Source organism: Muntiacus reevesi, chromosome 13 (genome assembly GCF_963930625.1).
Source record: "Muntiacus reevesi chromosome 13, mMunRee1.1, whole genome shotgun sequence".
NCBI classification, from domain to species: Eukaryota; Metazoa; Chordata; class Mammalia; order Artiodactyla; family Cervidae; genus Muntiacus; species Muntiacus reevesi.
In genome coordinates this window covers 42,002,483-42,017,651 of record NC_089261.1, presented here as the reverse complement: position 1 = coordinate 42,017,651, position 15,169 = coordinate 42,002,483, and the positions used below count along the sequence as shown (strand labels likewise).

General features: G+C 39.5%; 1 protein-coding gene across 1 annotated transcript in view; it reads right to left on the bottom strand.

Annotated features, from left to right (window-relative positions):
• Positions 1 to 7,842, bottom strand: part of HSPA4L (heat shock protein family A (Hsp70) member 4 like) — a 52,559-nt gene extending 44,717 nt beyond the window's left edge. Inside the window, exon 1 of the mRNA XM_065904869.1 lies at positions 7,431 to 7,842. Coding sequence (XP_065760941.1) covers positions 7,431 to 7,537 — 107 coding nt within the window. The 5' untranslated portion in view covers positions 7,538 to 7,842. The remainder of the gene's footprint in view (positions 1 to 7,430) is intronic.
• Positions 7,843 to 15,169: the final 7,327 nt, after the last annotated feature.

Genomic DNA, 15,169 nt, shown 5'->3' with positions numbered 1-15,169 from the left:
GATTTTCAGAAAAATAAAAGTAATTTAAATACTTATTCTCTTTCAAAACTTTTACCTAATTTTCAGTAATAGCAAGGAAAGCAGACACATTATACTATATATTAGGTTGACAGAAAAGTTTTTCTAGAAAAGGATATTCAACAATTTATCCAACTATATATCACAACATCCAATTACACTTTTTATAGATTATTTCAACTACTATTTAGAAAATCCATTTTATACCTAAAAGAAAAAAAAAAGAGTTTACAATGCAGCTTAAACCCATTATATTTAGGCTGATGTTGCCACCGTTAACGGTAGTCCTAGACTCTCAAAGAATGCCACAAAATTAAACAAATAAGCAAAACTTCTAAATGTTCTGTATAAATTTTAGTAGAGGAGGGGCATAAAAATCAAAAGACAGGATGTTACTTTAAGAAAGTTGTATTTGTATTTTCCCGTAAAATCTAAAATTAACTCTGTTATAAAGCCAAGCATGGTTAGGTTGGCGAAAACACACACTGCCAACAGACTATGAAACTTCTCACCTAAGAGGTCAACACTCTAGATTTGTTTGCTTCTTTGTAAATCTCCACTAAGGAATCACAACCTCTTGATCTTATCATTGACACTTTAAAAACAGTCTTATTTTTTAGAAATTTCCACTTTCCCTTGCCAGTTCCATAAGATCACAATTACTATTTATAGTCTCTTCTGCTATCACTGAGTAGATGCAAAGAAATACAATAGCTGAATTAATGATATAAGAGGACAGTTGATTGGTTTAAATAAGGGGTTTGTTCCTTACATGGCCAATTTGGCTCTGAATCAAATTGTCAACCGCTAAGGAACTCCTTTCAACTATAGTTGCCAATATGTCTATACAGCAGGATTTCTCAATCTTGGTACTACTGACATTTGGGGCTAATTTCTTGTTGAGAGACCAGGGCAATTTTGTGCACTGTGGGATTTTAGGAGCATCTCTGGCCTCTACCTGCTAGATATCATTAGCTCTCTTCCCTTCCCTCTCCCCGTATGACAACTTAAAAGTATCTTCAGACATTGTCAGATACACCCTAGGGTACAAAATCTCCTTTAGCTGAAAACCACTGCATCACTTCTCAAATAGTGTCCTGTACAAAGTAATCCATTAGTGGTTCAAAAAAGCTGAGGAGAACATTCTTTTCTATTTCAATGCCTCTAAACAAGTTAAGGATTTGAGACTTTGACAGTAGAGAAAACATGTGATTATTATTTCTCAAACTTAATTATCTGGAAAAAAAGTAAAGGAATGATTGTTACCATTTCTTTTTTAGTTTGCTACTTAGAAATAGTAGAGTAGGAAATAGCAACCCACTCCAATATTCTTGCCTGCAGAATCCCATGGAGAGAGCAGCCTGGTGGTCTACAGTCCCTGGGGTCTCAAAGAGTCTGACACGACTGAGTGACTAATGCTTAGGAATATAAAATGTTTAGGCACGTATGATTTAGTAAATTTTCCAATCTTTCAATATGGACAATGAATAAAATATTTTAACGTATAAAAACAAAAATTCCTTTAGTAGTCTCCAAATGCTTCTAATAAGCATAACTCTAATAAGTAAGCGTAACTTCTAATAAGCATAACAAATTAAATTTGTTCATAACTTAAAACCATTAACAGAAATACGCTGCGTGTGTGTGTGCTCAGTTATGTCCGACTCTGTGACCCCACTGATTGTAGCCTTCTGGACATCTCTGTCCATCCCAGGCAAGAATACTGGAATGGGTTGCTATTTCCTACTCCAGGGGACGGTCTCAGCCCAGGGATTGAACCCATGTTTCCTGCATTGGCAGGCAGATTCTTTACCACTGTCCCATCTGGAAAGCCCCTACAGAAATCACACACACATTTGCACAGCTGATTTAATTTTTATTTAAAAAGCTGATTAGGTACTTTAAATGACATACTGTTTAATTATTAAATTAGATACAGTATTTTGAAAACTGATTATCTTACTCAAAATTCATGAAAGACAAATAACAATGCACAATAATTTTGTCATTTTTATTATGACTGCCTAGAACAAAGATCTGCAAATTACCACTTGCCACCTATTTTTGTAAATAAAATTTAATTAGAACATAGCTATGCTCAGTAATTTGTACTATAATGACCATACACTAAGTGAAGTGAAAGTCGCTCAGTTGTGTCTGACTCTTTGTGACTCATGGACTACAGAGTCCATGGAATTCTCCAGGCCAGGATACCGGAGTGGGTATTCTTTCCCTTCTCCAGGGGATCCTCCCAACCCAGGGACTGAACCCAGGTCTCCCACATTGCAAACATATTCTTTACCAGCTGAGCCACAAGGGAAGCCAAGAATACTGGAATGGGTAGCCTATCCCTTTCTCCAGCAGATCTTCCCAGCCCAGGAATCAAACCGGGGTCTTTTGCACTGCAGGCAGATTCTTTACCAACTGAGCTATCAGGGAAACCCAACCACATACTAACCACATACTAAAAGGCATGTTAAACATCTTAAACTCATAATGTATATTATGTAATTTGTACCTATCATTCCTGCCTTCTAGAATTTTTTCAGAATTTTGCAGCTACAAATTCAAGGCAATGACTAGAGATTCATTTTGTTTTGTGGATAATATTCATATGAAAAGATTTTATAGTACTAGCTTTGGCCATGCTAAAGTGTGGGATGTCCGCCCATCCACTCATCTAGGCACAATTTCATTAAAAAAAAATTCACTGAATTTTTGTTTGTCAACAGCAAAATACTTTGCAACATACACTAATAGACATGTACAGATAAATGGAATACTGTACATACATTAAGAAGAATGAGGTAGTGATATGAGCAAATTTGAGATGTTCACATTATATTTTGAAAAAGCCAACTGCAGAATGTACATAAATGTAATTCTACTTTTGCTAAAATAATCCCAGTTTTATACATATACTCACTATGTATAGAAACACACACATTAAAGTTTAGGAGGTAGTTGGGAAGAGACAGAGGAGATATACTTTATGTAATTCTTCAGTATTTAAAATACTTTAAATTAAAATTAATGTAGTCTCATAGTAAAACATACAAACAAAACCATTTCATATGATACAAAGAATAAATAATTTTAAAAATCTAAAATTTTTCTCCTAACCTGAACTGCTATTACCATTTAAAAAATCCTCCTCCCCAGCAAGTTACTGTTAATGTCTGGAGTTTCTCATTTTCCGTGTAGAAAAATTTTTCGTTTTCAGTATCTCAAGGTAAGTGATTTCTACTTTTGTAGAAATACAAAAACAGGACATCTCACATATCTGAGATGTGGTATATAAATAATATTTCCCCATATTTTCAGATTATACATACATTGATAAGGACAGAAAACCAGAGAACTGGTTAGTCTGCTAAGTTGAATCCTGCAGAATTTTAATAGTAAAACAAATATATACATCTAACAAAAATGTCTTGAAATAAGTTCAATTAAAAGATCCATTTTCTTTATTGTAAAGTAAGTTCATAAAAATTCAAAATATTACAGACTATATGTATTAAGAGCACACTTCCATAATCTACTTCCAAGAAATATCCACTATTAATAGTTTAATGTCTTTCTACACTGCCTTTCTCCATAGGTTTGCACTAACATATTTTGTATATCTACTTTTTTATCAATTGCTAAATTGAAACAAGATTTTTACATGTTCTCAAAATAACTTAAAAGCGTACTAATATAACATTTTAAAACAAGATAATATTTCTTAGAAACTAGCCAGTAACAGATGACTTTACTGATTAAAAGATGCCTCTTTATACAGTAACTGCCCAGACAGATAATTTGTCCCAATACGCCCATTACCCAATATGTAGATACCATCCATATGCCAACGGATAATGTAAGGACACTGGGGTTCTGGGGTCAAAGAAGCCTGAAACTAAATCCATTTCACCGCTATTTCTTGGCCAGGATATTTAACTTTGCTTAAGGCTTCTTATGAAAACAGATAGGCAGTATTATCAAACTCATAGAATTGCTGTGATACATATGCCAGTGCAAACAATGCCAAGCCCATAGAAATCATCACTAAATATCAATTTAAAATGCAGGAAGCATGTTTTAGCTGTGAGAGTTGGACCATAAAGAAAGCTGAGCACTGAAGAATTGATGCTTTTGAACTTTGGTGTTGGGAGAAGACTGTTGAGAGTCCTTTAGACAGCAAGGAGATCCAACCAGTCCATCCTAAAATAAATCAGTCCTGAATATTCACTGGAAGGACTGAAGCTGAAGCTCTTTGGCCACCTGAGGCTGGGAAAGATTGAAGGCAGGAGGAGAAGGGGACGACAGAGGATGAGATGGTTGGATGTCATCACCAACTCACTGGACATGAGTTTGAGGCAAGCTCCAAGAGTTGGTGATGGACAGGGAAGCCTGGTGTGCTGCATTCCATGGCATCGCAAAGAGTCAAGACACGACTGAGTGACTAAACTGATGTTTTATCTGACCACATGCTTTAATCTGATATTGAATGAGGATTTCTGGCTCCAGTTTTCTTTCCCCATGTGTGAAACTAACCACTTTGATATAATTGAGTCTGAGACGGAAACTCCAATCACTACATCTATACTTAACTGAACAATATAAACATATACAAGGCCTTAAAAATGTGCACACTTAGTAATTCTAATTCTAGAAACTTACTTGAAGGAATTAAGGGTCAAAAATTTAGTTACAAAGATAGTTATTGTAGCACTGCTTATAAAAAGAAAATATAAACAACCTGAATACCAATAAGGGATGATTCAAGGATATTCAGTGTTTCATTATACAAACACTGAAATTAATTGGGTGCTATGTGCTAAGCCACTTCAGCCATGTCTGACTCTTTGCAACCCCATGAACTGTAGCCCACTATAGGCCAAAACTTAAGCAATTATCTTTTTCATTAAATTGTCCCTGGTTTATACATAGGATTCTCCCATGCATACATAATTATGTATATTAAAGAATGAAATGTGAAAAAGTATGGATGCTGAAACCAACTAAATCAAACATTTTCTACTTTTTTCCCCACACGATCTTTTTAAAATGTATTTGCATCTTAGCAATGCCTTTGTCATATTACATTGATGTTAGCAAATGCGACATACAAAGAATTTTTAAAAAATTTATTATGTTTTAATTTCCCATCCATTCAAAAAAGTTTCCAGTTTTATGATTTAGAATTTGTTTTTGAAAAGCTAGTTTATGTGTATTATTCAATACTGTGTTGTATTAGAAAGTTTCAGGTCCTCCAATAGTTACGCTTTTTGCAAGATAGGCATTTAATGAATAAACATCTAGGAATCAGGAAGGGCTATGTTTTCACTCAATAATGTAAGCCCCACAAAGTAAATACACACTGTAAGGGCACCAGACCACAATGAAGCACTAGTTAAGTAACAATAAACTGAAATACATGACAGTATACAACTCCAGAAAGAAGGGCAGAGTTGCTGACACAAGCTAGGAATACAGTCCTTCCACTTTTAGAACGTTCTACTTTGGTTTAGCCTCATTAAGTCTAGATGTTAGAAGTGACTTTCTTACATAGAAATCAGAAAGATAACCTCAGCCACACAGAATTTGCCAATGTGCTTAAGAATATTAACAGAGACTTTTAGAAGACTTAAATGAGCAGCCTAATTTCTAAAGAACTCTCTTTGAAAGTGTAGCCAAGATCTTTAAAGAGTCATGGAACCACTAATAAGATTTTTGAGCCTGGAAATGCAGTATCTGTTTTACAATTCTGGTTTCTGATCTTTTAGGATAAGGCTTTAAAGGTAAGGGGAACATCCATCCGACCTCTCATTTTTTCTCTATAGGCTAAGTTCCTGAAGCCAAAGACTGCCCCCATTAACCTTTACTCTGATGAAAGAGGAGAGTGGAATTTCCTAGTCCTTTTCTGGCAGAAGCCCATATCTGCTGTGACTTAAAACGCTGTAGAGATGAAGTCATCAATAGTTCACAATTTACGCTTCACTGTCTCATTGTGCATAAAGCCAGAGAAAGATGTAAAAAGAAGCAAGAGTTCTAACAGTACTAATGAACATTAACTGACCTATACTCACATTTGAAACTGTAAGTATACAGGAATTTCAGCAAAAGAAATATGATGCATATATCTAGAAAAAGGTGGTATAAACCTTCTAGAATATTCTTTAAAAGAAACCAAAGCACAAACTGCTCCAAGTAAACTATCGTCAAAACCTCCTTGATATAATTTATTCATAAAAGATTAACAATATAATTAAAGGCTTAGCTTAACACTGATCTTGGACAAGATTAGTCTTATGTTTAAAATATTATATTTTGGACCATTCAGAAGGGTCAAATCAACATGTTTGGTTGCTTAACCTTAGAAAATAAGACATCGGCAGTTAGTTACCTCATAAAATTACCGGTAACAGGAATCTACAATGAGAAGCTAGTTTTTCACATCCCTGTCTTACTTAATTATATTATTTGCTAACTTCCCAGACCACAGAAACAATGAAACATGTGGATACATGTTTCCATGACATAATGCCACTCCTAATTCTTTCATCAAGTGTTCATAATAGAATCACTTCACAATCATGTTTATACAGGACAGATGCCTCTGACTCTCGAACAATTCATTCTGTAGAAATACGCTTTCGATAGGTTCTAACTCCACTACTTTCCTTTAATGGATGAACGTTACCGACACGTGGCCAACGACTCCCATCCCTGATTCTCTCCCTATTAATGAACCACTAACCTAAGCCCCAGGAAACCCGTCTGATTACCCCCAATTCTCAAGGACACTGAGGTAAATTCCCTTCTTTTAAAAAACAAAAGAAGGCCTTCTAGGCCAGATGAACTTGCAACTCATATTCTGACATTTGCATTCTAAGCTTTCATTTCTTACTTTTCTGAGAGAAAGCTGTCGCGTTGACAGATGGGCAAAGGAGGAAGGGGAGAGACAATAAAGAATTTTTTTACTGAGCGAGCACGGATGCCCGCCCTCGGCCAATAACCCCAAACAAGCCAGGCGAGGGGGGAACTAAAGATCTTTCTCTAATGTTCGGGACGTCGTGGTGGTCCCGCAACAACCCTTTTCCTAAAAACTAAACCAGGGCCGCCAGGGGACCGAGGCGTGGTGGTGGGCGCGCGCGGGGGATGGTGAGGGGGCGGCGGGGGGAGGGTGTGCGTGGGTACACAGATGCGCCAACTATCCGAGATAAGTCCCTTGTCCTTGAAGGAAAAGCAGCTTTGTGGAGCGAGGAAGTCCGACTCCCACCTGGGCCCGCCACCCCGCGGACTGCAACTGATGGGCTGCACCTGTCATCTCAGAGTTCGGCGCATCAGAAGAAACCAGCAGGCGGGACAAACGTGAGGGTCGGGAGGAAACGTTTCCCAGGATTACCACCAGACCGGACACTTACGGCGTACACCTGTCGCTGTACTCATTGGCGATGGTTTCGATGCCGCCGCTCCTCGCTACTGCGACGTAGCAGTTGAGAAAGCCGAGGTCAATGCCGACCACAGACATCCCGACGCCTAATGGTAGGGGTGATGGTGTAGAAGCCCTCGGTGCGGGGACCGCGTCCTCTTCTGGGATGTTGCTCCTGGAACTACGACTCCTACGAGAAGCAAAGGAGAGATGACCCCAAGTCGCTGCGCATTAAATCTAGGGCAGCGCGTCGGGGAACCTTGGAGGAGGGGGAAGCCGCCCGCGCCGCAGCCTCCGCCGCCCAGGTCTCTCTCCACTGCGGTTCAGCAGCCTCCAACCGGCAGTTACTGGGGTCTGCGCCTGCGTGCTCCGCCGCTGGGGGGGCGCGCGAGCTGCCCCTTCGTGCCCGAGGCTGCTCCTGGCCCCGACTTCGGCCGCTTCCGTCAGCGCTCGGGCAACGGCTGCCCGAGGAGCTGCGGGTTCGAGAAAGATCTGGAAAATGGAGGCGGCTGAGCCAGCAGGAGTGGGAGGGAGGAAAGGGGGGAGCAGGGAGGATCAGGCAGGAGAGGAGGAGGGGAAGCAGAGCCGGTTGGCTCGCCACCGCGCGGCTGCGGGGCGCACTGCGGTTGGACGAGGTGCGAGCCCCGGCCCGGCCGGCCGTTTGCCCACGGGTTTGGAAGAACCCCTTTGGGTTGTTTTGGCAACTGGGGACCGGCCTGCTGCAGCGGCACGGCACTGCCCGGGCCTGCCCGGCGTCGGGCGCGCAGCCTGGCGGTTGCTGGCCCGGCGCCGCCGCCTCGGTCTTTCCCTCCGAGGGGCCCGCCCGCAACCCCAGCACCCACCCGACGGCCTCGCCGCCCCGAGGGGCCCATGTGCTGCCAGCCCGCTTGCAGTCCCGCCGCGCGGCCCCGCAGCCCGCCCGCCGCGCCCAGCTCTGTGAGGTGGCGCCCATTGTGCGGCCGCCGGTGGCCTCGCCTCGCCTCTTCCCCGGGGGCGCGCGGATCTCGAGGGAAAGGGGTCCTTTTCTCCCCACGAACAACAGTATCTTGTGTGAAAGCCGACTGAACAATTTCCCCTAGCCTAACAAGGGCTTGAAATACCAAAAGACAAACATGTCAAGAAACAACACACATGCAACTCTCTTGGTATAACTTCCCTCACTTTATCCTAAAGGGAGCAGCCTCCTCCACTAACCCTTACTTACCTCTGAAAACCAGTTTTACAGGACAGTAACATTAAGTCTGTGTGTCCTGTGACACCAGGCAAGCTTGTGCATAGCCGCCACCCTTTGGTCCCCAGAGAAGCCTCCAGTGGTTCAACTGGCTTTCTTCCTTTGATCAGGATAAGTGGTGGTGTCTGACATTTAACCAAGTTATAGTTACACTTACAAAGTTTGGCTGCCCTGTTCCTTTTCATTCAATCCTTCCTGAGTTTCTTCTTCCTTCTTGTTCAGTTCTTTGTGGGTCTCCTGTTCCTTGTCATTTGGTTCCTTGTGGTCCTGTTGGTCGTCGTTCAGTTCTTCATCGGTTTCCCCTTCCTCGTCATTCGGTTCTTCGTAGTTCAGTTCCCTGTCATTCAGTTCTTCCGGGATTTCCTTTTCTTTCTTGCCCAATTCCTTGTGTGATTCCTGTTGCTTCTTCCTTGATTCTTCATGTGTTTCCCGTTTCCCGTTTGTTGGTGTCATGAGAAAGACTTTTTTACGAGGTTTTTTCATAGGCTCACTGTCCTTATTTGTCCACTTCTTAAAAGAACTGAGACTTTTTACCACAATCAGTGCTGCAATAGCAGCGGCAGCAAGGGTGGCTATCGCTCCTGCTGCGGTTGCTATGAGGAACATGAAATCCATTTTCAAGGGCGGTACTGAGGAAACTGTGATGTACTGGAGTGTTCAGTAATGTTTCGGCTCCGGTCTGTCTTCATTAAAGAATTACATCCCTCTTCCATCTCACAAGCACACAGGAAACATGGTAACTCCCGACGCCGCCGCCATCCTCTGGCCTCTCCGCGGCAGGTGTCGCGGCCGCGTCTCCCGGCAGGCAGTGCGTGAGCAGGGCAGGGGGTGGGTGCCGCTGCTCGCAACAGAACCCGGGCCCCGGGGCTGCGGGGCGGCCCCCGGCTTGTAGCCATTCTCAGTTCCCCTTGGAGCCACCGTTCCGTTAGGCCTGCCACCATCTATTTATTCTAGAATAGCCTGAAATTCTCCTAGGACCATTTAGTTCCCCATTGCTCTCTGGACAACTTGAGAGTTTGAGAATAATTTTCCTATTAAAAAACACTTAAAAGATCAGAGTAAAAAAAGAAACAACTGGGGTCAGGAGCAAGAGATTATTATTATTACATTCTTTACAGTTTCTGGGAGGAAATGAGAGCACCTCCTGTCTGAAAGCTTGACAGGTTTGGTGGGTCACAGGATTGGGTTGTGGTCCCAGCTTGGTCTAACTTACTAGTGGTAGGACCTCTGACAGGTTACTTAACTACCAAGCCCTAGGTTTAAAACCTGTTAAAATGAAGAAGATACATGTAACTATGAGACTGTTGTTATTATTGTATAATGTGAGTATAGGCACAGTGTCTGGCATCAAAAAGGCCAATATATGGTAGATATGCCCAGCTGGTGCTGCAATGTAGGAATTTTGTGGTTATGTATATTGATCAGTGTATCCAGCAATCCTTCTGTATTCTTATAAATTCTAATATTCCTAGAGATTCCTGGGTTTTCTGTATATAGAAACATATGGCCTGGAAAATAACTGTTTTTTCATTTTTAATCTTCTTGTTCTCTCTTATGTTGCCTATGGTCATCAGTAGTACAATGAAGAATACAAGCTGTAATGGTGAGCATCCTTGTTTTGTGCTTAACATTAAATACATTCACGCTGACATTAGAGAACCTGAATTTTTCCTCTTTTCCTTGCTAAGAGGTTTCTCCTAAGTGGATACTAAAATTTAACAAATGCCATGCATCATCTATATTTTGAAATGATTTTTCTCATCAGTTAATGTGACAAATAATATGAACAGATTTTCTAATTCATATTTCCAAATAGATTTCTAATTGCTGCACTCCTAGGATAAACCTGTTGGACCATCCATGATGGTTCTGTTTTAGATACATTTGATTTAGCTTGTGATTATTTTATTTAGAATGTTTGTATCTGAGAGGTTTAATTTTCCTTTATTCTTCTTGCTAATATTAAGATTATACTAGCTTAATTAGAGAAGTTGAGAATGTTTCCTCTTTTTCTTTTCTCTGGTAAAGTTTTGCAAAGACAAGCCTGAAAACCATTTTGACCTGGAGTTTACAAGCAGGTTTATGACCATGGGTTAAGTTTCTTTAGGGTATATAGTCTATGTCTTCTATTTCTTGTATCAATATTTATATTTTTACTGAAAAGTGACCATTTCATCTAGGTTTTCATGTTTGTTGGCATAAATTTAAATGAATAATCACAGCTTCCACAGCTATATGTCCAACTTTCTCAATATTGTTTATTTGAATCCCTTTTCTTGGTTCCTTATCAGCTTTACTGATAATACTGATACTAGAGAAATGTGTCTGTGGGTTTGTAATTACTGCACTCCAGAATTAAGCAGATGTACCTACCTAGTTATAATAATACACCTAGTTTTATATACATTGGGGTCTGCCCCTGAAACATTTTAAGGAGGGAGAGACCAAAATGTGTGTGGGCTCCCAAGAAAACTGATTATCCCCAAATTTACCAAATTATGTTACCTCTCCCACCAAAAAGTCTTTTACAGCCAGGGTTTGTCTAAGTTTACCAATATGTTTACCAATTTGTTTACTTGACTGCTTTGGCATCCCTCTTTCCATCTGGGTTCAGTTTTCTTTCAGTAATTGTTTCAGTAAAGGTCTCTGAATGGTGAACATTTTTGTCTAAAAATCTTTTAATGTAAAAAAAAATTCTTTTATTGGAGGATAATTGCTTTACAATGTTGTGGTATCTCTGATTTACCTTTTGAATAACTTGGTTGTCAATAGAATTTTTGATTGACAGTAAGTCCCTTATCTTTTGGCATCCATTATTATTGATGAGTCTAAATATTGTTCCTTTCCAAGATATGAGTTTTATCTCATTATTTCATTTTGTAGCTTCAATAGGATGCATCTAATATGGATTTTATTAGATGAAGTCTACTCAGAATTTTTTTATTAACCTGAGGATGGATGAACTTTTTAGGTTCTGGAGAAGTCTCAGTCATTGTCCTTTGATTACTGCCTCTCACCCCTTTGCAGTGTCTTTTGGATTTCCTATTAGAATGTGTAGGGACTCTAACTTCTATGACTCTTAGCTCTTTTCATCATGTTTTTAATTTCAAACACTCTACCATTTCTAGATGTTCTTTCAAACATGACTCTTAGCTTTTTGTCATGTTTTTCATTTCACTCTACCATTTCTAGATGTTCTTTCAGACTTGCCTATTCTTTTTTTAACTGCAGTATTTGTATTGCCTCCTTTAAAAAATTTATTAGTCATTTTAAACATTCTAACTCTAGAGCCTTTGAGAGTATTTTATCACATTTTTAGTTCTTGGGGTGCTAATTCTGACTGTATAATACCTGCCAGCTCTTCCACACAGTGCTTGTTTCCACATATGATTCATGTTTTCACTATAAATTCACCTTCAGTAAGGTGGTTTTTTCTGTGGGATATTTTGTGTGCCCTGGGTCACAGAGGTGTCCCAGAGAGGTTTTGTTATTTGTTTCTGTCAGAGCCCTGAGGAAGTCTCACTGGCTCTAGAACAGTTTTAATTATTCAGGTTGGAGTTCCTGTATCACAGATAGTGTTTATGTATATATTCTGAACTTTTTGTTGTGGCTCAAGCCTCGGCGTTTTAATTTCTCACAGATGACTTTCCTTTTTCCAACTTATTGCTTTGAGGTAGTTGGCAATCCTCATTATATACTATGGTCTGGTGCCTATCTTAGTTTCTCCTTTTAAATAAAACTCCTTCCAACCTTTCAGCTTTATTGTAGAGTCATGTGGCTGGTAGGCACAGCATGTTGTTTCAGTCCCCTAGGTAACATTTCATTTTCTTTTGTCCTAACTATATACATGTTCCAGTCTTCAAAGAATACACTTTTGGTCTGGTGATTTAGTAATTAAAATCCTGTTTGCTCTCTATGGATGCCATTCAGGATTTTAAAGACTTTTTGCTTCTAAGCATGTCCCTGAATAAGCTGAAAACTTTTCTTTTCTTAGTTTATGTTTGTATGGGACACAGTTACTAATATTTTATTATTTTAACTGCTTTGGTCCATCTTAAATCTTCCTTTTTTTGTAGTAACAAAATTACTGATAGTATAGAAGGAAAGAAAAACATCTATCTTGTTATTTAACTTTTTGTGATATGTTGACCTCTACAAGAAATCATGTTAAGACTTTTCAAGAGTTAACTTTTTTTCTCAAGTGATAGCACCCAATATACTACAAAGTATACTTTGGATTATTTTCCTTGAAATATACTTTGCCCTGTGCACCAGCAGGGACATTCACCCTGTTTTGGTTTTACCCACTCATTGCCGCATAAAATCTTTCTAAAGTTTATCCTCACTAGCTTAACATTCCTTTACCCACTAAAACTTTAAAATCTTGGGGATTTCAAATGTACTATCTTCTACAACATTTCTGAAAAACCAAACAGACTCCTGTACAAAACCCTGAAAACCCTGCTTTCTGTCTTTAAGCCAGTTCCCAATTCTGATAAAAATTTGGTTCCGTTCAGTTCAGTCACTCAGTCGTGTTCGACTCTTTGCAACCCCATGAATCGCAGCACGCCAGGCCTCCCTGTCCATCACAAACTCCCGGAGTTTACTCAAACTCATGTCCATCAAGTCGGTGGTGCCATCCAGCCATCTCATCCTCTGTCGCCCCATTCTCCTCCTGCCCCCAATCTCTCCCAGCATCAGGGTCTTTTCCAACGAGTCAACTCTTCACATGAGGTGGCCAAAGTACTGGAGTTTCAGCTTCAGCATCAGTCCTTCCAATGAACACCCAGGACTGATCTTCAGGACGGACTGGTTGGATCTCCTTGCAGTTCAAAGGACTCTCAAGAGTCTTCTCCAACACCACAGTTCAAAAGCATCAATTCTTCGGTGCTCAGCTTTCTTCACAGTCCAACTCTCACATCCATACATGACCACAGGAAAAACCATAGCCTTGACTAGACGGACCTTTGTTGGCAAAGTAATGTCTCTGATTTTTAATATGCTATCTAGGTTGGTCATAATTTTCCTTCCAAGGAGTAAGCGTCTTTTAATTTCATGGCTGCAGTCACCATCCACAGTGATTTTGGAGCCCAAAAAAATAAAGTCTGACACTGTTTCCACTGTCTCCCCATCTATTTCCCATGAGGTGATAGGACCAGATGCCATGATCTTAGTTTTCTGAACGTTAAGCTTTAAACCAACTTTTTCACTCTCCTCTTTCACTTTCATCAAGAGGCTTTTTAGTTCCTCTTCACTTTCTGCCATAAGGGTGGTGTCATCTGCCTATCTGAGGTTTTTGATATTTCTCCCGGCAATCTTGATTCCAGCTTGTGTTTCTTCCAGCCCAGCGTTTCTCATGATGTACTCTGCATCTAGGTTAAATAAGCAGAGTGACAATATACAGCCTTAACATACTCCTTTTCCTATTTGGAACCAGTCTGTTGGTCCAGGTCCAGTTCTAACTGTTGCTTCCTGACCTGCATACAGGTTTCTCAAGAGGTAGATCAGGTGGTCTGGTATTCCCATCTCTTTCAGAATTTTCCACAGTTTATTGTGATTCACACAGTTGAAGGCTTTGGCGTAGCCAATAAAGCAGAAATAGATGTTTTTCTGGAACTCTCTTGCTTTTTCGATGATCCAGCGGATATTGGCAATTTGATCTCTGGTTCCTCTGCCTTTTCTAAAACCAGCCTGAACATCTGGAAGTTCTCGGTTCATGTATTGCTAAAGTCTGGCTTGGAGAATTTTGAGCATTACTTTACTAGTGTGTGCGATGAGTGCAATTGTGCGGTAGTTTGAGCATTCTTTGGGGTTGCCTTTCTTAGGGTTACTCTATGCTTATTAATAATGTTAGCATCAAGGAAAATAAGGCTCAGGCATAGCCAAATTTAAACTTTTTTATTTTCATCAATACAAAGTACACAAACTAATTTTCAAGGGGTTAATTTTTCTTCTAAGATACATTCACATTTAGCAAGATTTTATTTGTCTTAAAGATAAAAGCTAGCAGATATGCCATCTTTATCTTTTACTTTCCAACTACAGGTTTACAGTGTCATTAAAGTCATTATCATTTTTTTATAATCAGATATAGAATCTGTGCTTATTAAAAGCTATATGATACCATAAACACTATACATAGTAATAAGCTGAGCTTCTTTAGTAGAGATGTTGTAGAAGAAAGCTTACTTATGCCCATAGATATCATGATGACATCTCCTGATAAGCTTTTAAGAAATATTTGTCATATCATATGATTTCAAAAGATAGGGAGACAGTTAAAATAATATAATTTTAAAAGAAGATACTTTCATTTCTTAGATTTTAGCACTATACATTTTACCTTTTTTATCACAAAAGAAAAAGATTTTAAACTAATAAAAAAAACATTTACCACTTATAGTAAGTAAAATGTCTCATTAAAGTGAGTTTGAATCTAAATAGGAAAGAAACTAAATTTATTTGCTTTTTTAGTATTTAAATTCTTGAAAAAAGCCTTT